At 45.2% G+C, this 25955-nt stretch overlaps 1 protein-coding gene across 2 annotated transcripts in view; it reads right to left on the bottom strand.

Moving 5' to 3' along the window:
• Positions 1-1357: 1357 nt before the first annotated feature.
• The window catches only part of LOC144159683 (uncharacterized), a 59413-nt gene continuing 34815 nt past the window's right edge, over positions 1358-25955 (bottom strand). Inside the window, exon 4 of one of the 2 annotated variants that reach the window (XM_077691325.1) lies at positions 1358-3251. In XM_077691325.1, coding sequence (XP_077547451.1) covers positions 3169-3251 — 83 coding nt within the window. In that variant the 3' untranslated portion in view covers positions 1358-3168. The remainder of the gene's footprint in view (positions 3252-25955) is intronic. The other variant, XM_077691328.1, reaches the window with a different exon arrangement.

Genomic DNA, 25955 nt, shown 5'->3' on the forward strand with positions numbered 1-25955 from the left:
TCCTCCCCTCTCGCTCCTATCGTGGTGAATGCGATGGAGGCTTATTCAAGTGACTCCAATTTTACAGCGTTCTCACTACTCGCGCGCCATTGCTCGCGACAGCGCGCGTCTTTTTGTCTATGTATGAACTCAGGGCGCTTTGAACTTCTCAAGCAACACTCACCTAAACTAGCCCGACATTACGTCCTACTCACGTTTCTCGTTATCTTTGTTTTTTTTTTTTTTTTTTTTTTGTGCGCTCGAAGAAGCATAAGCCGTAATATTTCTTGTTTTCACTTTTTGGGGTCTCTGCTCGACATCCTTTTCAATGTGCAGGTTTTTTCATTCACTGTCGTAAAAACCAATCCAACGTGGATATTCTTGGTTATGTATTTACATTTTGCATCAAATATGTCCGAGTTATTTTTTTTTTCAGGTGAGTTGTGGGGAGATGTATGAGCAATTCCATCGGTTTTAGAGAGAAATTGCATTTAACAATAGAGGTGATGTTAGCCCTGCCGTTGCGCATAGCTTGCCACGCCATAGGGCAATATAAAGAGGATATATATATATATATATATATATATATATATATATATATATATATATATATATAGTCAGGTAAAAGATAAGAACAACTTTGCGGTTAACTTGTTTATTAACAAGTTAACCGCACAGTTGTTCTTATCTTTTACCTGACCGTTTCTTCTGGCCCGTTGCAAAACTCATCGAAATCTATATATATATATATATATATATATATATATATATATATATATATATATATATATATTTATATATATATAGTCTGAAGCGATAAAAACTCACACAGAGCGCGAAAAAAATAAGGTTAGTAGAGACAGAGACAAACGAGAAGGACAGAAAATAGAAATAAGTTTACTGACGTTGCAGGGAGAGGACTCCTTTTCTTCAGGGTACTCTGAAGAAAAGGAGTCCTATCCCTGAAACGTCAGTAAACTTATTTCTATTTTCTACGTCTTTCTCGTTTGTCTCTACTAACCTTATATATATATATATACTATTGCGGATATATACTTAAAATATAAAGAATTCAGTGGCATTTCCCTCAGGCAACGTGGATTACCCGTGTACCTGTATGTCTGCTATTAGCTGGCCAGAAGCTACCGCTAAAATCACGCCGTTGCGCCAGGAAAGTACCCGGCGGGATTGTGAGTAGGCTCCGGTGTGTAGGCTCCGGAAAAGTCGGCTTACAAAAACCAAGCTCACACCGAGTGTTGAAGGTTGGCTTCTCTTCCAAACAAAGGCGCATTGCCTGAATGCCTATTTAACAGAGGTAATTTAACAAACTTTATATGAAAATATGAAGCGCCGGACGCAACAGGCGGCCGAAGGTAGAGGGTGTGCCAAAGCGAGGAGGAGTGAGCAGGCTTTATTGCGCAACACACATTGCCGGGAAGCCAGCTTACAAAGACCAAGCTTGCACCGATTTCCCCAAAGTCGACTTCACTTCTAAACAAAAAGGCATTTCTGGGAAGACATTTTTTCATATGCAATGAAGTCATCTTCTATCGAAATGGGAAGCGCTGGAAGCGAACATGCGGCCCAGAGGTGTGGTTGAGAATGCAGCCCGAAAGGAGAACACGTGCGGTGAGCCACTGAACGTGCAGACAACACCGGCCGGTAGCTGAGAGGGAGAACTGCTTTTCTCATCCTTCCAGCCAAAAAGGGGGGCAGTAAGCCTATAACAGCTCCGATGAAAATAAAACCTTAGATGGAGCGCAACAATTTTAGGCCACACACACGAGCTTCTCAGTAAAGTTTGCCACAACACTTCGCCCAAACCTGTGTCGGCAGGAACACCAAAAAAAGCATCGGTAGCTTTTGCAGCCTGGCATGAGCCTAAACAAGGACGCAAGGTAGCCCTCAGTTATAGATCAATTCATGCGGTATTGACAGAAATGCACCGAGTGTCGGCTCAGGCATCGTGAATTTTGTGCGTACGCAGATGACATGCTTGCTGTTTTGCCGGATGACCCATGTAGAACAAAGTGGTGAAAACGCTTGCTGAATACTGTAGAGGAATAACCTTCGGTAAGCCGCGTTCAGCCGCAGTCGATGTAAGAAGGCTTCCTCGGGGTTGCTGAACCTAGGTGGCGTCGTAAAGGGTAATTTGGGACCAACTAGATGCAGAGGCACGTATTCGTGTCTAGTGTCAGCCCAGATACACAGCTGTGTTTTCCAAGCAGCCATGGAGGTGAAGATTGCGCATCCTTTTTACGAATAGAAATGGCTGAACAAACAGGCTGTGGGCGGGCGAGGCCGCATTGTCAGCCGTGATAGTAGTTTGGAATAGTCCCGACTACATCACGTTGCTTTCAAGCATTTGCTCCCTTCGGCTGGGTGGCTGAATTGAGTGACAGACAGACAGACAGACAGACAGACAGACAGACAGACAGACATACAGACAGACAGACAGACAGACAGACAGACAGACAGACAGACAGACAGCTATCTATCAGGAGGTTGCTGCCTTGCTGCAGGACGAGATGGCCGGCCTTTGCATCTCTACACATACGGCTCCATGCAACCGTCCATGGGGAGAGCTGGAGCCGCCTTCACGGCAATGGAGCTTAGCACCACTCGAGTGTGCTGCCTGCCCTTCCCCGCCCCCTCCACCCATGCAGAGCTGGCCGGGCTGCACCTTTCCGCAGACCTGCTACTGGAGAAGTCCAACCAGACTCAGGGGGCCGTCATCGTCACCGACTACCGACCCGCTCTCTTGCGGCTGCGAGCGGCGGACCAGCCATCGAGCTCCAGCGGCTGCGTGGAGCGTTCTCTGGCGGCGAAACTTCACCTGGTGGAGTCCCGCTGTTGTGACTTGCGGCTGCACTGGTTGCCATCTCATGTCGGAATCACCGGCAATGAGGTGGCTGACGCCCTGGCCAGAGGTGCTGCTCGCCAGGATGGGGTCCCTGCCTCCAGCGACCTGAGGCCCTTCGACGCCGCAGTTACAGGACAGCTGCAAGCCCATGGGCACGGCGTAAGATGCACTTATACACCGTGCCCATGGGCGCGCTATCACGCGATTACGATGCACGGCAGGCGCACCGTCGAGTGTGGAGGCTCGTGTGGACAAGTTCATGTTGGCAGGCTCATTCAGGCACGCTCAGCGTTACTGGAACGGCTATCCTAGCAACACTAGGCGCGCTAGTGCTGGCACGATGGCATGGTGGCAGGCTCTCGCCGGTATCTTGGCTCCTTGGACGCGTGCTGCTCTTCAGGTGACGGACCTGCGATGAAAGGAGATTGCACAATCATGTGAACTATGGAATTCTAGCTTGGCGTAACGCATATCACGTCCACGTATCAACCGGCCAGCAGAATATTCAAAATCAAGCTATTTGTGTCGTTACTACCACCTGATGCATTACCTCCACTTTGACAACAATCCGTCTAATGTGTTGCAGCATTCTTTAAGTATAAATGAAATATTCACGCAGTGGCTACCCAAAGGCGGGACTGGAAATGGAGGAAGGCCGATAATTTGATGGTGAAATGAGATTAGGAAATTTGGCGGCCAAACGAAGAAAAATGAATGCACCCATCTATCTAACGATGATGATAGCTGAACGCGAAGCTTTCTTGTGAGGAATTTCTTGGTTGCCGTCTTCGTTCAGACTTTGACTCGCACGCAGTTCGAATTTTTAATCGTAGCGGCTTTGACTATTACCCTTCGCCATTTAATTTCGCACGAAGCAAGCTTCGCTTTCAGTCGTCGTCTTCGTTAGACGGAAGGGTGCATGGTTTTCCAATCTAATTTTCCACGTCATGTACGCCTCTCCAAATCGCAAGCTGCTTCGGCCGCGTTCGAATGGCGCACCTGGATAAACGTGGCTTCATACGCAAGGGACCCAGGTTCGATACCGCCGGCGGGAAGAGTTTTCTTCTTCTTTTACTTCACCACTTCTCCCCACCGTGGTCAGATAAAGGTGGCTTTCTCTACGCCGTTAGTGAGACATAGAAAGCTCCACTTTAGTTAATTCGGACAGATCAGGATAGGATTATCTCTGAAATAATTGGAATTTCTTGACCTGGAGGGCTGGCAAACAGTAACAGTACTAGAATTGCCTCGATTAATCACTGGTTTCTACCTAAGAAATATGAACCTTTCCTTTCGTAGCGCGGGTTACGCGCAATCTTCAAAGGCACGCCCAGCCAAAACTTCCTGCGGTATTCTTCTAGTTGGCGTTGTGCATGTGATCGGCAGCTCGCTGCACACGTGTCCATGGCGTGGCCTTAAATCTGGAGCCTTACGCAACTCACGTGGGCTTCTACTGGGAGCGAAGAGTTGCTGTGATTTGCTTTCTGTTTTATTCGGTCTCTTTTCTCTTTTTTTCTTGTTCAGAGCAGTTCTAAGCAGCTCCGAGTTGCTCCGTATTTTATTTGCCCACAGAGCGTCTATTGAGGCGTTCTATTATTGACCTATTATTGAGGCGCATCTGCTTTCACATTGAGAGGTGCGTGCACCTTCTTTCCTCCTCCCCCGCCCCGCCACGCGCCGCTCCGTACCTTTCCCTGCGGGCGCTGCTCCTCTCCAACTCCGGGCGTCCTGCGCCTCCGAAGCTCCCTTTTCTCTTTCAGCCTTGTAAAACTAAATGTGGTCGGCAAATATGTCATGTCGCCATTAGCTTATGAAACCAGTGGTCAGTTAACATCACATAATGAAATTCAATTACAACTCTAAGAAATCTTTAAATGGTTTTTAACCTGTATTTTCTCTGATTTCACGTCTTTCCTGGTTTTACTTGCGTATTTATTCCTCGCTCAGCATCTCTTGGAAATACTTGTTTGTTCTGAATGTGTATGATAGTAAACTTCTCTTATTAAATGCTGTTTTGTGTGCGTAGGTCAACATTTTAGTAAAACCACTTATGGACCCTATGCCGGGCTACATCGCATAATTGTACCGCGTACTTGCTTCCTTCACTAAAGTTTCGTTGTACTTGTTTTCCCTTCATTTCAATTTTAATTTCAATTTCACTTTCAATTTAAATTTAGTGCAACATTTGATACAGAAGGAGGTCCAAAAGCTACGAAACTGCCAGGGGGACCTCCTATTAATACATCAAACAGATGAAAAATACAATTTTACGAGCAGTAGAAATAATGCGTAAATAAATCAGAATATCTTGAAGTACATAAGCATGCTTACACAGCATTAATGAAACGTAAGGCGAGAGAAAAGGAATTGACGAAATAAATATAGTGTAAAAATATTTATACACCGCAAAGGATCATCAAAACATATCGATAAATTTTACATAATTTAAACGGAGTAGCAACCATAAACAATACGTATTATTTAAACAGCGTTCAGGCCATGGATGAATCATCAAGTGTGGTAACGAGGTGTTGTTTCACATGTTTTATAATTGAATGAGGTGAAATAGAAGTTTTGATGGGAGTAGGTAGTTGATTCCAGAATGTAATTCCCATAAAAAACACCATAAAGTTTCAATTTTTTAACCTTGGGCAATAGCAAATTGTTGTTTTCAGAGAATCTCATGCGGTTGAGGTTAAGCAGGTTTGATTCTGTTGGTGTACCACGGGATATTTCGTTCTTAACTAGGCGGTAAATAATTTTTGTCAGCTTGTGTTGAAAAAGGTTGTGTATTGGTAGCACATTGAGTATCCTGGGAATTGCATTTGCTTCTGAAAGATGACTGTTAAAGGTAATTATTCTTACTGCTTGTCTCTGTAGATGCTTTAATGGGACATTTGGGTTAAGTATTTTCCCATCATAGAAGACAGTATTGTAGGTGGCTATGTATGACTGAGTAATATAAGGATATTATAATGGGGCGTAGAAATTACCGTCGTGTTTTTTATTATAACTCGTAACCCAAAACCAAATTTTTATACCATTAATATGTTGATGAAATTCAGATGAGGGTCTAAAAGTACACCCAGGAACAGGACGGCAGGTGACGTGTGAATGACATGGTTTTGCAACGTCATTGATGGTATGGGATCAACATTGCGAATTGGACTATGAAAAAGCATGAAATAGGTTTCCAGAGGGTTGATGTACAGTTGAATAAGTTTGCACCATGATATCAGATTATCTAGCTCTGAATTTAACGAGCGTATTACTTCATTTCGAGATTTTTTGTGAGGAAAATTAGTAGTGTGATGTGCATATAATATGGTATTAGCAAATTTAAGACAATTTGGAAGATCATTAATATAGACTAAAAATAATGGTGGCCCTAGAACTGAACTTCGCGGAACACCTTTCATTACTAATTTGGATTGTGAAAGGAAACCGTTAATTTCTACGACTTGGGATCTGTTTATTAAGTATCTGCGGATTAAAAAGAGCGGGAGACGCCAAGTTCCAAGTGCATCGAACTTGGCAAGAATAATGGTATAATTTATCGAGTCGAATGCTTTGGTAACAACTACAAAGATAGCCCACAAAATAGACCCGCCTATAGCGCGTTTTATGGTATCCGTAATAGAAATGAGGGTAATCATTGTCCAAAATTCTCACCGACAACCAAGCTGATGAGGGGAGAGAAAATTGAATTTGTCAAAATATTTTATTAGGCGTGTTACAGTCAGTTTTCGAACCATTTTACTGAAACATCGTAAAATACGAATTCGTCTATAGTTTGGAGCCACTTCAGCGTCACCTTGTTTTTAGCAACAGGGTAATTGTACGTTCTTTTAGCTGGTCAGGAGATGTACCTTCTACAAACACACAGTTTAAAGAACATACATACAGGAGCGGAGAAGTGGTTCAAAATTATTTTATCGAAGACGGGAGCATTCCATCAAGTACGGGAACCGTGGATTTTGGGTTAGATATGCCGCTGATTTCGGAGGGATTCATAGGGTAAAGCTAAGATGACTGCGGTGACTGCACACAGTACTTAAGAGAGCCATCGGAGGTGGTAGGTATTTCATTACCGGTAAAAGGCTCTTTAAATTTATTGGCAATATCTTTTGGTTCCGTGAGCGTTTGCGATGCAGTCTTGATGTGCCCGTTGATGGCTGATTAATAAATGACGTTATCAGTTCCCACGTTCTTCTTGAATAGTTCGTACGTTTCATAATTTCCTCTTCAAAATATTTACGCTTTTGTAAGGTTGATATTGGCGTATTCATGGGGGGTTGTGTCCATTACTACACCAGGGTGGCCAATCCTGCTCTGGTGAGGGAGTGCGTTACAGCCTACAGGCAATGGTCGCCGGGGTCAGGCCGCACCCAAAGCCTCATTCTGCAATTCCATCAACACTCGGATTTTTTTTAATCCGGTGGGAATCGTCCGGCACCGGGCTTATAACCACGGTCCTTCTGCACGCGAGGCGGATGCTCTACCTCTACGCCACTACGGCAAGCGTGGCGGGGGCGGCAGAAAGTTAGATGGGCAGATGAGATCAAGAAGTTGGCGGGGGTGAATTGGTCGCAGGTAGCACAAGACCGGGATAATTGGAGATTAATGGGAGAGGCCTTGTCCCTGCAGAGGGCGTAGATAGGCTGGTGATGATGATGATGTTGAACATTAATATGATTATTACCTGACCATCGAGGGTCTCAATGGAGTCAGTCCTTCGACCTTGGCACGGTTGCATGTAAAATATCATTTTACTTTTGGTAAGTGACCGTGAACCTAAACACCACCGGTTCCCTGAAAGAGACACACGCACATCCATATTCAAACTTGCCAAAAGCTCAATTCCCAACAGCTTCCTTTTGTGGCCTCGTCTTCTTGGGGCGTCCCGCGACGTCGTCCTGAGCAGATTTGGTGGCTCCCTTTGGTATGTACTGTAGATAAGCCAATCTCAAACCAAAGCAAGCAACTCACGTGTGTCTACCTGATGCGGGACATAGTGTTGGAAGTTTGTTCCTCTGAATGCGAGCGTAGTATAACAAGTCTCGAGAACAGTCCCGCTCTTTTCGCCACTGCGTGTCCGGCCACGCGTCTTGACAGCTTCGCGCACGGGCAGGCCGGAGAGGCACTCGCGGAGCGCGGGCTCTCTAGGAAACAATATATCGCCAGCGTCCCGTGCGCGGCCGGCGGCTCGGGGCCTGGCCGCTTATCGGGTTCTTGCCTGGCGAACGGCCGCCCCGGACGCCTGCCTCATCGATCGGCCCGGCTGGGCCCGTTGCGCCGGGAAACGGGCCGCGCAGCCTCCCCGACTCCCCCCTTCCCCGCCGGGGAGGCTCGGGAGGCTCCCGCCCTCCCTACCGGTGGTCCTCCCTGTTTCTCGGGCCCTCAACTGTGGGCTCCTTGCCGCGCTCCCTTGCATGCAACCGTCTCCTCAACGTTCCTCTTGCCGACACCGACCTGAGCGCCCTGCTAGCTAATTTCTCATGTTCATTTTAAAACTCCCGCTCTCTCTTTTCTTTGGCTGATTCCTCGTTCGGCTACACCAACAGGAGGGCTATTTCTCAGGCTTGATCACAGCAGCCTTTATTATGCAGGTAATTATACATCGTGGAGTTCCAGACATTGCAATGCCTACGACCGTAAGAGGGGTAATACACGTGTCCTGGCTCTTCTTTGAGCCCCTCGGCGCACACGGCCAAGGTTCACGGCAGGACGCCACTTCGCAGCACAGCAATCACTGCTTTGAAAGAAACAAACGCTGTTTTTTTACCCCAAGTTGCCCGATTTACCCAGCCTACTTTTATCTCTCGAATATTCTTTAAAAAGTGCGCGTTTTGCGAAAAAAAAAAAAAAGAAAGAAGTTGCCACAAGTTCATTCACTCACGACTGGCCATTGTTCATACCCGCTCTCATTTTCTTCATTCCATGAAATTCCACTATAACCAGGGTTAGAGAAAACAGACTTTCATAAAAGGGGCGAAGATAAGTTCTGGATGAACTTTCCACAGTACCACGGGCTTTGGGTGTAATATCTGTAGCTGCAGGTCAACGGATAAAACAGGGTGGTTTTTCAACGGGCTAGAAAGTTCTTCCAGGAAAATGCATGAGGAAGTAATTATACAATGAAACTGCCTTTCGAAAAATAAATATCTAGAGTTTCTCTCTTGAAATGCATTTAATTGTCGTTTTATTTTCCTTGCTTTCTTTATGAAAATTCTACCAAGCAATGCTTGAGGCAATTTCATTGCATTGTTTTGCCCGAAGCGTACAGGAATACTTAAAGGAAGTTATTTATAAACTGCGTAGTAGGTCAACGGCTATCTGCATAGCGGATGGATATGTTTAAAGAACGCAGAAATCTAAGCTGTACTATAGTTCCTGCTAAAATGGGCAAGAACCATGACAGTCGTGCACACGGAATCGTATTACAGAGCTTAATTTTCTTGCTGAAAATAAGAGCTCATCACGCGTCGCACAGTAAAAGAGCCATGTAGGAAGTTTTGATTGCGGCTAATTAATAACTGACGCCTTAGAAGGAGTACGATGGATGCCTGCAACAGCAAAAATGAGCCAGCCGTTTAAGGCGTTCTGCGCGGCACGCCACCCCAGTAAGAGCTGAAGTAAGTGAAATAAGCGGGAGGCAGTGGCACACGGTGGCCAGCGCCCCTCTACCGGCGTTCCTTCCCAGGGCGTACCTGTAACTGCTTCCTCGTGGTCACGTGGCCCTTCCACCCCCCGGATTCGCTCTCGTCGCGCTTGCGGATCAGGGGCAGAGAAGGGAGGCTGGGAGGAAAGGTGCGCCGAAGGGAGCGGGGTCCAGAGTTTCCCAATTTGTCGGCGCCGCGAGGCGTTTTTAGCGGCGGTCAATGAAGCTATCCCTGTCGCTCCGGGGCTCCGGATCCCGGCGACTGTTCACATGCCGGGGGAGCCGGTAAGCCACGCCCAGAGAAACCCTGCAAGGGCCGCTTAATTACGAATCCCACGTGAAATTTGTTTAAGAGTTCGTCAGGCGGGAAATAATTTTGCAGGAATCAAAAATGCGTACAGGCTAATTGCAAAGCAGCCGTAACACGAGTAAACATCGCCTTTAGCGATATATAACATGTTGTGGCGCCGAAAACGCTCAGTAGTACAAGCTGAACGAAGGGCTTCAAATTTACGTCTTAATTCCGACTGAGCCAAAACACGCGACCAAAGTAAGCAACGCACACATATAACAGTTCGTTAGATATTAAGCGTGACGCCAATACAATAATTCAAGTCTGAAGAAAAAAAAAAAAGCCGCTCTGTAGCAGCTCCATTAGCCCAGCAAGGAACCTAGGAGCCCGATAATTGTGAATTTGAAAAACAGAAACAGCAAATAACCATCCCCGTACCTAATTTGACCACGGCGTTGCCCTCCGTGTCCAACGCGTTTCCCATGATCCGGTTAGAACCCCTTCGCCTAAACTCACCGGAACCCTATCCGACTGGCGGCCACACTACCCGAGAAGCGAACATCACACGCTCGCTCTTTCAGGCCCTCGCTCCGAGCCTCCCAAGAGAGCGGGCGTGACGTGGCTGCGCGGCGGCCACGGCTTACAGGCCTCACTGGCCTCACTGCGCACGGGACGAGGTTAGGAGCTGAGCACACACAGTTTGCCCAACATACGATGATGTTTGTTCGGAGGTGCAAAGCCTGTTTGGCTCGCGCGTTCGCTACGCCCTCTCTTGCCGTAAGGGGCGCTGGTTGCGGGGCCAAGCAGGCGTGTTGTGGTATGGAAAGCGGCTACGGTAATAAGCACTTCCCGGGAAGTATCTGGGGCGCGGGCATTGAGCACTGCTCTGATTCACACTAAATATGCCTACAAAAACGGCACTTTGCTAGCAAAGAAGGTAAATTAGGTGGCATCGCCAGGAATATTACCAGAATACAATTGAAAAGAGCCGTTTAGCGAAGAAATGCCCCGCTATTATAATAGACATTGAGCAGCTACTCCCGCAAGTATTCTTACATAATTATCAAGATTGTATAAAAATTTCGTACTTTTTAATTTCCATTTCAAGCAGTCCGCATGATAATAACATACGTATGCATTAACAAAATTCTGTAAACATTATTTCTACAGCAGGGTGCACAAAAAATCGACAATCAAGCACAGATAAATTTACTCCCTACGAAGCACTGGCGGCGTTAGGTCAGCGAGAAAGTCCGCCAACATGACACCCACATACAGTACAACCCAACATAAACAACAAGAACAATAAAGCAAGGCTAATGTGATTACATTTTGCCGCAACGTCTACAGGGTGATCAAAGAAAAGTCGGCAGTTTTTTTTAAAATTAGATGCTTAAATGTGCATGAAGACCACCTCCACATATAAGGTTACGCACCAGAGGGACACAGAATGAGGTGGTAACTATTGATGCCGGTGGCTTAATTAACTGAAATTTAGTAATTACCTTTTTAGTGGCTGCAATAAGCAGGCATGTTTGTATTGAAAAATTAGACGCAATCGGGTTTCTACGCAGCGTCATTTGGCAGAATTCTCCTAGTGCATCCGTACTCCGAGATATCGAACTGCGAAGTTTAATTGCCATTCGCATGATTATGCATGCCAGACAGTAAACACCAAAGTTCCTTAGTTTTGTGACGTGCGTGCTGTGCAAGGTGTTTAGTTTGACGGCAGGTGTAGGCACAAATGCAAAAGTGATAACTGGCATCCTTCCAGGCTTGGCTGGTGTTATCGCAATCTGTAGTCGCCGGAACCGCTTTCAAAACACAGAACAAAACGGAGGAGCTTTGCGCCTGTCTTCACTTTGTAGCATGCGTAATCATGCGAACGGCAATTACACTTCGCAGTTCGATATCTCGGAGTACGTATGCGCTAGGAGAATTCTTCCAAACGAAACTGCGTAGAAACACGATTGTTTCTTATTTTTTAATACAAACATGCCTGCTTATTGCAGCCACTGAAAAGTTATTCAATTTTAGTTAATTAAGCCACCGACATCAATAGTTACCAGCTCATTCTTTGTCCCCCTGGGCGCATAACCTCACTGTAGAGGTGGTCTTCACGTAGATCTAAGCGCCCAATTTTGAAAAAGCACCTGTCGACGTAATTTTGATTACCCTGTATATTACCACAAAGGCGTCGAACGTACTATTCTGTAAACGTGGCCACCGAAGGTCTACATCAAGGAACACTGGAGCCTGGAGTACGAAAAATAAGTCGTAAAGACGTTCAACAAATTGCTTTGGTCCTTTTTTGCCATGCTTACATCGTTTCGGAAAAAAAAAAGTTTCAATCGAAAGCTTTCAAAGAGGCAATAAAGGCTCTTGTTTTGAATGAAACATCTCAGTTTTGTATTGGCTTTTGTTCGGCGACAATCGATGGTTTGTTCGCCTAAAAGGAACGAAAAAATTAATTTGGCATCTCTCTCTCTCGCTCTCCTCTGATTTTTCAGTGAATTTAATTGCTCGTCCCCACTGCGGATAAAGGCAGTAGTAACTTGTACAACTATATTTGACGTGGTTATAGAATATTTATGGTTACCAAACGTGATATAAATTGTTGAACTTGCAGCGACGAGAGTTGGGCCTAATTTCCGCAAGCGCTCATGGTCGTATTCCGGTAACCGTGAGAGAGAGAAGCACAGAAGCGTTTTCGCCGTCGTTGTTGTGGACTACGATCAGTTGTCCAGACGGTGCATTCTAATGTAGCTGAAACGAGTAACTACCAAATCTTATCAGCGGCGAAGGACTGGTGTGCCATGACTGATAGCAGGCCCATTGTTTTTAGGCAATTCAGCTTGCGTTATTTATGCGGGAAATGAAACTTAAATTTTCGTTAATCAGCCCACCCAGAAGATTATTTTTGTTTCTGACTAAGATAGCTAAGCCATTGAGAGGTACGTCTGGTTCCGTGCATATTCCGCGCTGTCTTGAGAATAAAACGTGTGAGATTATTTTTTGAATTAAGTTTGAGACCGTTTTGCTCCACCCACATCCTAAGCCTATTGATTCCTACAGCTGTATCTACCTTTGGCAGATGGACACGTTCCATCACCATTATCACCAGCCTATGAAAGTCCACTGCAAGACGGAGGCCTCCCCGTTGAACTCCAACCACTCCTTCCTGCGATGCTCCAGTTCATTCTTTACACGACTTGAAAATAACTCGAGCACCATCGAGGTGCATGGACAAAGAAATTCAAGGTGGCTGCGACTTTCTCAGCGTGCTTATTTTAATTATAAACAGAGTAAAAATAAATACTCCTCCTTTAAGCACACCATAATAAAACTTCCACTGGTCCTGGTTGGTTGGTAGTATTTACAAAAAAAGCGCAGAACACGCACAGCACGGGAGAGATGAAAGGGACAAGCACCAGTCATATCCGTCGCTCTTGTGTTGTGCCTGTTGTACGCTGACCTTTCTTTTATGAATTCGTGAGGCACACGGTTTTATTCTATACATGTTTTCGATCGCTGTCCCAACACTCACAGTGAATGTTCGTTCTGACAGGCAACACTCTCTGTTGTGTTTACCATGTCTATCATGCTGAAAATTAATTGATCATATTATCGCGAATCGTATTACCAAATATCTGGAAGATAATGCCGTCTTCTAATTAATTCACAACACGGTTTCAGAAAGGGGTATTCTATTGTGACGTAGTTGCTTACTACAACACATTCGTGGGCATCAACACTAGATAAAAACTGTCAAATTGATGTAATATTTCTGGATTCTAGCAAAGCTTTTGACAGGGTTCCTTATGAAAACTAAATACCACAATTAAAAGACATTGGACTTCCTCGCATCCTGGTTCGTTGGCTTATTCATTATTTCAAAAAAATCTGTGGAAATTCAGGGAATTGTCCACTAATTAATAGAAATCTTAGGCCGCTTGTCTAGAGTGTGAGTTCTTTACAGCCAAATTTTTTGGTGCTTCGAAATTCTGTTCGACCAATTACCTCCATTTACGCTACTATAACGCTTACAGGTGAAACTTCCACCAAATTTGCATTTTTGTGGAAATGCAGGTCGTTACTCGGTCCGCCACCTGCATTTTTGCTGTATTTGTTATTCTTGGTTTTCCAAAATTATTTTCGACCAAATATCTTCATTTACGCTATTATAACGATTACAGATGGAACGTCCGCCAAATCTGCTTTTTTTTGTGGAAAGGCAGGGTGTTACAGGGTTCGCCACTTATCGCTATTTTTATTTCTTTTTTATTTCTCGGTTTTTCAAAATTCTGTTCTACCAATTATCTCCATTCACGCTATTATAATTATTACTGGTGGAACTTCTGACAAATCTGCATTTTCGTTGAAATGCAAGGCGTTACACTACTCGTCACGTTTTGCTGTTTCTTTCTATTTTTTCTTATTTTTGGGGTTTTCAAAATTCTGTTCGAGCTATTATCTCCACTTTCACTAGTTTAACGATTACACGTTGAAATTTCACAAAATCTGCGTTTTCGTGGAAAAGCACAGTTCATACTTTGGTTTTTTTTATTTTCTGCTTTTTTTTTTCAAACTTCTGTTCGACCAATCATCTCCATTTACGCTATTATAACTGTTATAGTGGAACTTCCGCCAAATCAAATCTGCATTTTTGTGGAAATGCAGGGCGTTACACTGTTCGTCACTTTCGCTATTTTTTCCTATTTTTGTTATTTTTTGGTTCCTCAAAATGTTGTTCCACCAATTATCTCCATTTACGCTATTATCACGATTACAGCTGCAACTACCGCAAAATGTGCCGTTTTGGGGAATGCAGGGCGTTACACGGCCCTGGCTATGGGGGTACTCGGCAAATAATACTACGCCCTAAAACCGAAATCAGTACGTTGAAATCAGGGATTAGCGTTCGGGCTGCCTTCCTGTCGTCCCCGGAGTACCACAGGGTAGTGTTTTGGAGCCTGTGCTGTTCCTGATGTATATAAATGACATTGTGAATGTGCTATGTTCATCTGTGCAAATCCGTCTATTTACAGACGATTGTGTGCTATACAGAGAAAATACTTGCCCTGAAAATCAACATGAGCTTAATAACCGTTCGATGAATCTGTTTCAATGGTGTAATCGCTGGGGAATGTATTTGAATTTAGATAAAACTGTATTTATGCGTGTACCTTACAAGAAAAATCAACTCGAGTATAGTTACACACTAAATGCATTAATCATACAACAAGTCTCTTACTTCAAGTATTTAGGAGTAATACTCACGTGCAATTGTTGTTGGAATCAACATATTCACAACATTCAAGCCTCACCCTCCCGAAAACTGTCTTTCTTACGACATAAATAAAAAAAACGCATCCTTCAAATGTTAAGCTCCTGGCCCACCAGTCAATAATCAGACCATAGTTGGAATATGCATGCATAATATGGGTCCCGTTTACCAAGAATAACATCAATAAGCTCCAGAAAATTCAAAGAAAAGCTGTACTGTATATATACTTTAAGTTTTGTCTGACGGATTCACCTTCGATCTAATTAGAGCTAATAGCATTGAACAGCTTTAGTGACGAAGGCAGACATACAGACTTGATTTTCTTTCTCTCCTTTTGCACGGCCAAACAGCACTAGAACCGAAACAGTACATCACATCTATATCGACAAGACATACGCGACATCATCACCCAGGAAACAAAACACCTTATTTCGCATACACAGATGCATTCAAATTTTCTTTTTTCCCGCGAAGAGTGGAAGAATGGAATTTCCATAAAGCAGTTGTATAAGGATTTATGGTGTTCTCCTTGTTTAGTGTATTGTTATTGGTCTAAAAAACTGTTCGTGTGTGCCAAATTTCTTTGTTTTCTCTCAGCGAGTGTCTGAGCATGTTCTTTTATTTGTACCGTGCCCATCTGCTTAGACCTTCGAAGGTCCGCAGTGTGAAATAAATTATATGGAAATGTACCCCGATACAACAAAAGCCCACAAATGGAACATGTTTTCCTAACGCCAAGTTGTGACGTATCATTTTTAAATCAAAGAATAAAAAAGGGGTAGTGTTGTTTCTGAATAAAAACATCCATAACGTAGGCAAAAGCAACCAGCTGGTCAGTTGGGGATCTACCTGATCGGAAACCCGCCTGTCAACTGTTCAGCATGTCATTATATTCGGGGAAATACATTAGTTTTCTACCATTAACTTTTTTCAAAGCCTTAGTCAGGCAACTGGGAAGAGCTACCGGGGGGTAGTTTGGGGACATTGAGACATCTTTTCTCTCCCGTAATATGAAAACTACAATCGCTTGCACAAGAAAAGTATCCAACCTGCCAAATTTTGTTAAACGTGTAAAGAAGTGTTTTGAGGGTGTCTATTGCAAGGGGCTGGATGATTGTGTAAGTTATGTTATCTGGACCTGGCACTGAAACGTTACAAATTTCTTTCAGGAGGTCAGTTTCGGTTTAATTGAGCAGAATAGTTCTGGAGACGACTCCTTGGGAGAACTTTGGTGTTCGGTTTGGCGGGATTGTGATGACAGCCTATATTTGTTTTGTTGAGAAGGTCCTTTATTCATTCCTTATTAGTGGCTTCGATGAGCACACGTCGTGGTGTGAGTCTTTTGGCCTTGTGGCATTGGCTAACTACGTGATCGGGAGCTCTGCGGTGATGAAGGCGCATTTTTCAGTCACAACTGTTGCCTCGTGAAGGTGTAACTTTCTAATTGCATTTCCGTTCCCGTTCTTGATATTGGGTATGAAACGCTCGTGAAATGCATTGAAATACTGCGCATGCAAACACTCGCACTTGTTTAATACTTTCCAAATGCAATGCAATTTCCTGAAAACAATTTCGCTTGAAGATGACCCACACCAAGAAAGAACTTGGTTTTGTTTAGGTGGGCCAGACGCGCACGCTACAGCGTAGCTCCAGGGTCACCATATTTATGTCAGTAATGGCAATTTATATAATACTTTCAAAATATTTTCTACTACTTGCCATGCTACGGTGCACAGGCACATTTAAGAAATTATACTTCTTTGCGTTTGCTACAAACGTACTGTAAATGTTACAGAAAAATTTTTAGTTTATTTTATTTACCCTAGTTTGTGTAGGAGAGAGAGAGGAATTTTATTGAAATGAAATAAACACAGAAAGGTCGGCCTGACGGCAGTATATCTGGCCAGCTATTCTTAGTGTGGGAAGGGAAAGTGGAGGAAAGAGTGTGGATAGAGGATGAGAGAGATGAAGATGGCGGAGAAATAAATGAAGGGCTATGTATAGAGGATGCCTATACCGATACGGTGTAGGAGGTTCTTTATTTTGTGTTTGCCTTTAATTGCCTCGCTAACAGAGCACTCGGGGGTAACCACACCGACCAAGAGCAGCATCGCGTGCTCCAGTGCTTCAAAAATCCGTCTCGAACGGGCTCTGAATGTAGTCAGTGAGGGAATGCAGAGAAACTGCGCCCGCGCCATACAATCGGCGCTGTAGCTGTAACCCTTGTGTCCGGTCGTCCGCGCTTCGAGCAGAGGTGCGCGCCATGGCAGCGGGCGTCCTCTTCCCTACCTGGTTCGTGTGTAGCGCGGGGAAGCCGCCCCTGTCTCCGGCGGGGTCGCCATCATCACGGGTTTCTGCTCCCATCCCCGCGGGCCGGTAGCGGGCCCGGCCGGGAAGCCGCGCACATGACGCATACTGGACGTGCCCTCTCCCAGATTGCCGCGCCCTTTCCACCGCGGCAAAAAAGCGGGATTGCCGCGTCTTGGCGTTCCGGCCACCTTTCCCTCCCCCTCTGATATCGAACAGCCCACCTGATCCCTTCCCCCGACAGCGGCCCGCTCGGTCCTTGCCCGCTCCCCTTCCTCCGGAGGGCCGACCTGCCCTCCCTGGCGGCCCCTTTTCGCTTCCCCGATGCTTCCCCTCCCTGTTTGCCGGGCCCTTCTCCGCAATCAAGAGTGGGGGCTCTATCATATTACGTCACCGGCAGTGTGGGCACTGCGTGCGCTCAGCAGCGCTTTCACGACTGGCGCTCAGGTGCTGCTAGGGAGCTCCAACTTGTGCTGCCTCGATCCCTACGCAAATAAAGCGGCACTTCTGGCAGCTGCCTTGTTGAACTCTAATTCGCATGTCAAAGCGTCATCAAAATATGTCAATCTGGTATGTTACAATGTCGCCTACCTGTGAGCTACGACTGATTACTGACACACCCCCCCCACCCCCCCCCCCCCCCCCCCGTCTACTGGAAGTCAGAAAATGCACGACGCTGTCGAAGAATCTTGCTGAAGAAAGTAAATGCTTGCAGCCTTTGTCACTAACTGATGCCGTTCTGCGTCAACATGAAAGTGTTTGCCTGTGTGTACTTTTTCTAGTTTGTTCAAGCAGATACCTTAAATTATATAACAGCAGATTAAAACATCTTTTGCTTTAGAAGTCTCTCTCTCTCTCTCTCTCTCTCTCTCTCTCTCTCTCTCTCTCTCTCTCTCTCTCTCTCTCTCTCTCTCTCTCTCTCTCTCTCTCTCTCTCTCTCTCTCTCTCTCTCTCTCTCCCTCTCTCTCCTCTCTCCTCTCTCTCTCTCTCTAACCTTTTTGTGAACCTTTTATTTTGTTCTTGTCACCCTTTTGTGAACCTTTCGTTCACAGATCTTTCGAGTTACAAGGTGCTGTGCCATGAGCACGCACGCCGGACGCCGGACGCCGCACAAGCCTCGGCTCCTAGAAAAAAACCCTTCCCCTGGCTGCACTCGAACCTTGCCCCTCGCGTTATAATCCGACGACTACCCAATAGCGCCATTCCACCACTTTTTTTCTTTATTGCCTGACTTGGCATAACACAGCCACAAGATAAACCTGAAGGTTCGTATAAATAATCGCCCTGCCATACTTTAAACGGGCAGTTAACATGTGTGCCCTTCCTTCAGAGTTAAATCATTCATGCTTTTCACAATATTGTCATCACACCTATGCGCGGCGTACACTTCTCAAGGCTTAAACACATTTTCAGAGAAAGAATCAACCACAGGCATAGCGTCCACGTCATTGCTTCGTACAGACGTTATGCTCCTCCATATGGCATGAAGGTCTAAGAAAACTTCATACGCTACGACCGGGTGATCTATGTCAAGGAGGGTTCGCTGGAGGACATCCCCTAAAAACACCGCGTCCCAGCAATCCACAAAGGCGTGCTGTACATTTCCTGGCTTTTTACATAGACTGCAGCCGTATCCTCTTGGTAAAAACATCCCCCTTTCATGTTGTCAAGCCAATCTGCGTGCGTAGCATACACAAGAAAATTTTTTACCCCTCCCTCCCCGCCCCCTGTTACGGCGATACGCTTAAATTTTTAAAGACGTTGTTAGCCCGACCTCTGTCGAAAAGGCTTCTGTACATCGGGTCAGGACCTAAAAGTTTAATAACATTGCAATACAGATGCTTGCGCGTAATCTTAGACAAGTACTCAAGCGTAAATCGAGCATTCAGAGACCGGTATGATGACACAACTTCACGCAAGTACCCACTGACAGTGCCACGTTGGACACATTTTGTTGACAAAATAAAATTGGGCAATGTAGAGGACAGTCTAACCTGCATACACGGTCGTATGAATGCATCACACTGATCGCGTAGAAACAAGAACCTTAACACCAACTGTTTACCAAACAGATTAGGCAATCCCAGGCCCCCACCCTTTAACGGCCGAAACAAGTTGCTGCGCTTTGTGCGTTCAAAAGACGATTGCCATACAAACACTGCAAACATTCGATGAACTCTCTGAATGTTAGCTCCCGTACAAAACAGTGCCTGCATGAGGTGTCATAATTTGGCAACAAGGTACATGTTGCATATGGTCGCTCTCGCGAAGACCGATGCGTCGCGACCTGCCCATGCATTCGCCTGCGCGCGCATTTCACGTTATTTTCCCGCCAATACAACGTATCCTCGCGTTATTTGTCAAAAGGCCCTCCCAGATACTTAGCGGGCGTTGTTTGCTACACTACGTTATCACAGACGCGGGGCGTCTCCGGCCACTCACCATGCCAGATTCCAGTACATTTGTCTAAGTTCACACTACTGCCAGTCACTTCACAGAACTCTCTGGTCACAGACAACATGTTTGTTACGCTTGCTTGGTCGTTGCAGAATAGGGCCATGCCATCTACATATGCGAGTTCTTTGACCTCGGTTGCTTCCAAAACAAACCCATCGATTGCACACTTTTCTACGTTTGATACCGCATGTCTACTGTGGTTCCAACCAGGCCTTTGGTAACAGATTGTAGTCGTTTCGCTAATACCTTCAAAGAAACGTTGTAGCTATAGGCTATGTCAGTCAATGTAATAGGCCGGTAACCAGACTTTGCTTAATTTTCCAACGTCCTCACTCTTCGGTATAAGAACCGTGTGTCCGTTGTTGAAAGACGGTGGCAGACACCCATTCACATGACTGTCAGCGTAAACCGTGTGCAACAAAGCAGATTCTCCTTACTTAAAAATTATCTTAAAAGTCAGTTGGGTCCAGGTGATTTTCGAGGGATCAATAGCTTTTTCGATTTCTTGTCTGCTAATTAGGTATTCCATACTTTGTGTAGTGTCATTATACAGCTGGTAAAAGGTGTATAAACGCTGTTTCATATCCATTTCTTAGTGTTTTTTTACGGCTGAGACGTTTTGTGTAACATTCTCTGAATGCCCTTACTACATCGCTTTTTGTCAACTTCACCACCTCGCCCCATTCTATTTGCCTCATCTCTTGTTTGCGGGCGTAACTTTTTTCGTCGGCCGGAGCCTGCTTAGTTGGCTGCTCTCCGACGAGGAAACTCACGGCACGTTCCCTGATAAAAGCTCCTTTCTATCTCTTTGATCCTGGCATTTATGTTAGGAATGTCTTTTATGAAATACCCTGACGTTTTTGTGTCCCCTTTTCCGCCACGGTCGGAGCAGTTTGGATTTGGAGAGGGGTGCATGGACGTGCAAAATGAGAAAAATCATGCACCCCTCCGTCTAACGACGACGATGGTTGAACGCGAAGCCTTCTTCAATCGAAATCAAACGGCGACGGCTCAAAGTCAATGCCACTGTGATAAAATGTCCATGCCATCTGCGAGTGAAAGTCCGAACTCGGACGACAACCAAGGAATCGCTCACGAGAAAGCTGTGCGTTCAACCATAGTGATCCTTAGACGAAGGGGTGCATGGTTTTGTTTTTGTAACTTAGCGACTTTTCTTGACAGGAATATATTTTTTACAACTTTAAAACGGGTTGCAATTTCTCTTTTCTTGTTACATGCAGCTGCTTTGTTTTACTAATGATTTATTTATTTGGTAATTCCGTAGATATTATTTTCTTAGTGCATGTGTTGACTTGTGCCAACAATTTAACATTTTTTTTGTCACAAATTACAACTCCTAAAACTGAGGGAATCAAATATATATCCTTTAATCAAGTAAATGGAAACGTATATACTCTGCTCGTGCTCTTCTAACCTCTAGCTTTCCGCAGAGTTTTGTTCTGGCTGCCTTACTTCTTTTCTGCTATTATTGTTTAGAACTTACGCGGTAAAGAAGTCGAGACAGTGACAGAATTCCGTCTGGCCGGGAGAATACATTTCAAACACACGAGACGCCGACCAGTCAAAAAATCGTTCTTGAAGTTTCGGCTTCCAGCACGGAAGCCTTGTTCACAATCAAGGCTTCCGTGCTGGAAGCCGAAACGTCAAGAACGATTTTTTGACTGGTCGGCGTCTCGTGTGTTTGAAACTTACGCGGTAGCGTCTATTCTTCCATTGGGCTTTTTTCTTAATACTATGCGACATAGCTGCAAATTTTATGGACCACTAAGACTACAATCCTCAATCTGTTCTAGATGACGTCTCTTCTTAGGGCGATGCTTCGCTTATAAATCTTGACTTTATGAAATACAAGTCAGCGAGAAATACTCACAACCGATCAACAATTACGTCTCCTAGTCGTTTGATTTGACAGGCCACTCTAAGCAACTTCTAGTCTTGCAAGTAGTTCTGTGTTCCCGTCTCCAAAAATATCTGATCGCAGGCAATGTTGACAATGCAACCCACAACTCTAATCTCATTTTTGGCTACTGATACCAAAGTTTTTCTGTGGACCATATAAAACGAAAGCTCCTTCTGCACAACACAAACTTTCAGTATGCCTGAACTATCGGCATCTTCTTATCAATGGGCTAAAAATAACATTGAATGCGTTCAGAATCGCTCCATGTGGTTAATTTTGGAGACGATTTTAGCAGACGCGGTCCCTTTGTCCTCGAATATGGTCTTCTCTAGCACCCGTAGCATGGCCATACGCGGGATCGCTTTATTCCTGCCTTATACGCTGCGCATTCTATACACTTCCCACCCCCTTGTACGTTATCTGTGGAACGGCATGGCTGCAATTCCGTAAGCTGGAAAAAATGACTACGCACGAGTGTTCGATAGTGGGCCGATTCTTTTTTCACCTTTAATGAAATTCAGGAGACGTTTTCCCCACTCCTACCCTCCTTCCGGAATCGGTGCTTGTTGCTTCTCCTTGGCGGGTAAATTTATTCGTCATCGTGTATTAATATAACCTCCACATCATGTTTCCCACCAGCCAAGTTTATTCTCGTCTGGTAGAACCATCAAATAGAAAGTTAAAGTCTTGATGTTTTTTAATTTCATGAGGAGCGTCGGTTGGTCACTGTTTTTTTTTGCCACCAGTTTATTTTTCTTCGCGCAGTTACAACATAAAAGGTTGGTGTTCCCTTCTGCTCTACGAACTGGCATTTGAACTCACCCATGTACGAAACGAGAGGTGACTAGAACCACATTTTAGCACAAATCGCTCCAATCACAGAGACCAAGACGTCAACATAGACGATTTTTAACAATTAATTCTAATCTTGCTGGGATTACGCATAGTTTTGTTTTGGTGGCCCCCTCTTATTTGTAGTGATTTGGGCATTTAGAGAAAAAATATGCAATGTAAATTATACGAATGAAGTTCTTCCATGAAAAATGATCAGAGAGGCAGGTAAAATCCAGATGCAAGAAATTTTTCAACTGGTATAAAACGCACAATAAAGGTCACAATTATTTGTGCTCTGGCATATTGTTTGTAGCTCAGAGCACAGCTATATTAGAATAAAAAACGTGCCCTTTGAGTGTTGCGACATCAGGTATGTAAAGGTGCAAGATCAGTAATGCTTATGATATAAAGAGCGTCTTCAACTCGTACTCTCCGCCGAAGGTGAAATCGGAAAGCCGAACTTGGATGCCGAAGGAGGAAGCGGGGCTGACATTTTTAATAGTGATTAAAATTTCTAGTTGGCACAGGACCGAGGAGTTGGCACAGGACCGAGGTAATTGGAGAATAATGGGAGAGGCCTTTGCCCTGCAGTGGGCGTAGATAGGCTGGTGATGATGATGAAAGTTCTAGCAAACAAAACGTGTCCACTACAAATCTGGCCAGTACGCTGATGCTTGGCAGTGCCGCGAGTGGTTGAGTGAGTGTGAAAAAAAAATTGTGCCGCCGCCTGAGCTTGCCATTATGAAATGTAACGAAATTCCTCGAAAGCTTCTTCCTGTCCAGGGAAGTTTTTTTCTCCCTTTTGTTTCTTTTGACTGGACGCCGCAGTTTTGCGACCGCACTTCTTTCGATTACCAAGGTATCTTTGTCAGCAGGACACTTTCAGATGGCTGTGCTTCCAACGCAACGCATCGTGCTGATTGTGCTCAGCAGAGTAACGCCCCAGCCGTTGGTTTTGTGCTGATAGCATGAATCCTTTCAGTGTGGCTGGCATTTACACGTGTGCCTCGTTTTTTATGCCCTTCTTGTTTTTCTTGCATTCTGTTTACGTTCACGCACTGATTGATTGATCGATCGATTGATTGATCGATCGATTGATTGATTGATTGATTGATTGATTGATTGATTGATTGATTGATTGATTGATTGATTGATTGATTGATTGATTTTTAATAATATAGCTTCACGTGCTCATTACGCGCGACTCCACTTACAACCCCTCTCTTTCGCTGCCCGGATGTACGGTCCTGTACCCCCTAATCGCTGCCCAAATACATTTAAAATCCCAGATCATCATCCTCTCCTGTTTATAATTATCATCACCGTCTGGGTTGTTCGACAACCCTAGCGCCTGAACAGTCGCCCCAAACGTTATTTCTCAGTAACCATATATTAGTAGTACCCTGGCTCATCACAAGGGGTGAACAACACGGCTGATGTGCGGAGTCGTCCTGGGCAGTGTACTTGCCACAAAAGGCCCCGGTGCTCTGCAGTGAAGCGAGCCGGCGTGACGGAGAATGCGAAGCAGCAGCGGCGGCGGCGGCGGCGCGCATCCCGAGTTGGACGCGAGTTGCCGGGCGCGGAGCCGGAGGAGGGGCGAGAGCTGCTCGGGGGGTGCTGCCGGCGCTCCGCGGCCCGGGCCGGACAGCAGCCCCGGCGTGCGGGCTCCGAAAGGGGGGCAGCGTCACGTGCTCGCGGGGTGCGGGCCCCATCGATCCGGCCGGCCTCTCCCACCGGCCGTGCCTTTGCTCCCTCGCTTTCCCGTCGGCGGCGGTGGTGGCGGTGCTGTTTGCAGGCGTCGTCTCCGGCGGAGTCTCGCTGCGGGACCCGTAGCGGCGTCTCTGCGGGCGGCCTTCATCGAGCGGCTGACGACGACGCCGCTCGAGTGGGGGGGTCCACGCCGCCCACAAGTTCGTGCTCGGCCATATTGCTGCCTGCCCCGCTCGGGTCACATATGGCCACGGCTGGCTGCGCTGGGACGGCCCACAATAAAAGAAAAGCAGACGGCAAGGCGAAAAACTGCACGGGCCTGGTTCGAATTTAAACTTCTCCTAAAGTTACCATGAACTGGAATTCTTTATTGACCGCAATCAATTGACGAATTTATTGACAGCGTTCATTTGTATAGCTAGCTATGTTATCAAACGCCAGCCATCTCTCTTTTCGTCTGCAGGCTCTCGGGGGCATGTGTTGGGGACGAGCTCATCCGGGGATACTGCCAAGCTCAGCAGGGGATGGACTTATGATACCTTCGAATTAGGGGTTTATCGGAACTTCCCGACCGACCGACCGACTGACTGAGCGAGTGACTGAGTGACTGAAATTAGGTGATTTAAATTACTTGTTTCATAAACGTGGTATGAAGCGCTGGTCAATTTTCTTTTGCGGTTATGTGCTGCTCTGTGAATGTGTTTTTGCAAGCGTAAAATTTTACTCCATCGTCAACTATGGCGCACATTCCGAATGCATAAAAGCTGACGTTCTAATATTGCGAATAAGCCAATTTTGCGAATCGAGTCCTTGCTAGAGAATCGAAGGCATGCGGTTCTAGTTTTGATTACGGGAATAACCGCGTACTAGTAAGAAACAGCCAATGATTTTACATTCAATTTAATTCAACCGTATTTTTTATGATAGAAAAAAAATGTGCGAAAAGTCTCTTCCTTTGCGTGCATTTCATCCTATCATGTCAACAGCCTCTGAGATTGCTTTGATAGACCTTTATTTTGGTTTTGTATAAGTGCTCACAAAGCGCAGAATCGATAATAGCCTTTTTTATGCCAGCAAAATATAACTGAACAGCACGCTAATAGAAGATTTCATCAGCAAAGATGCATATGCTTGTGAAGTAGTTCTCATCAATTACATAAATGTAAAATTATTGTGAAATGCTCTCTCTATTGCTAATTACGCTCTATTGTCATTCACACCAGGCACACGAGAAGTATTTATTCATGCGTAATAAATGTAGAAATGAAACAACGGCTCGTTTTAGTAGGTTGAGCGTAATTGGAGTGTGATTGGTGTTATGCCTCAGGTATTGATTATAATGAACGAATAGTAAAAGGGTATTCCATGCATCGTGAAAACTTGGTGAAGTGCCGCAAAACAGAAACAATTTCGAGGAGTTCATGAGGCAAGAAACGGCAATTATTTGTGAATAGCAGTGACGTCCATGTGAAAACACTCGAATGTCGAGGCGGCTAGCGGGACGCACTAGCAAGCATGTAATCAAACATAAATGCACTTGATTTCGATGTTGTGGGAGCCCTACCGGCTTGGTAGTATTAAACACGTAGATAATCATGTGTGAAATTGCACGTCGAATGCGTGTGGCGCTAGGTATAACGTAAA

This window comes from Haemaphysalis longicornis, unplaced genomic scaffold, assembly GCF_048455015.1.
Source record: "Haemaphysalis longicornis isolate Haplotype H1 unplaced genomic scaffold, Haemaphysalis longicornis Haplotype H1 scaffold_10, whole genome shotgun sequence".
NCBI classification, from domain to species: Eukaryota; Metazoa; Arthropoda; class Arachnida; order Ixodida; family Ixodidae; genus Haemaphysalis; species Haemaphysalis longicornis.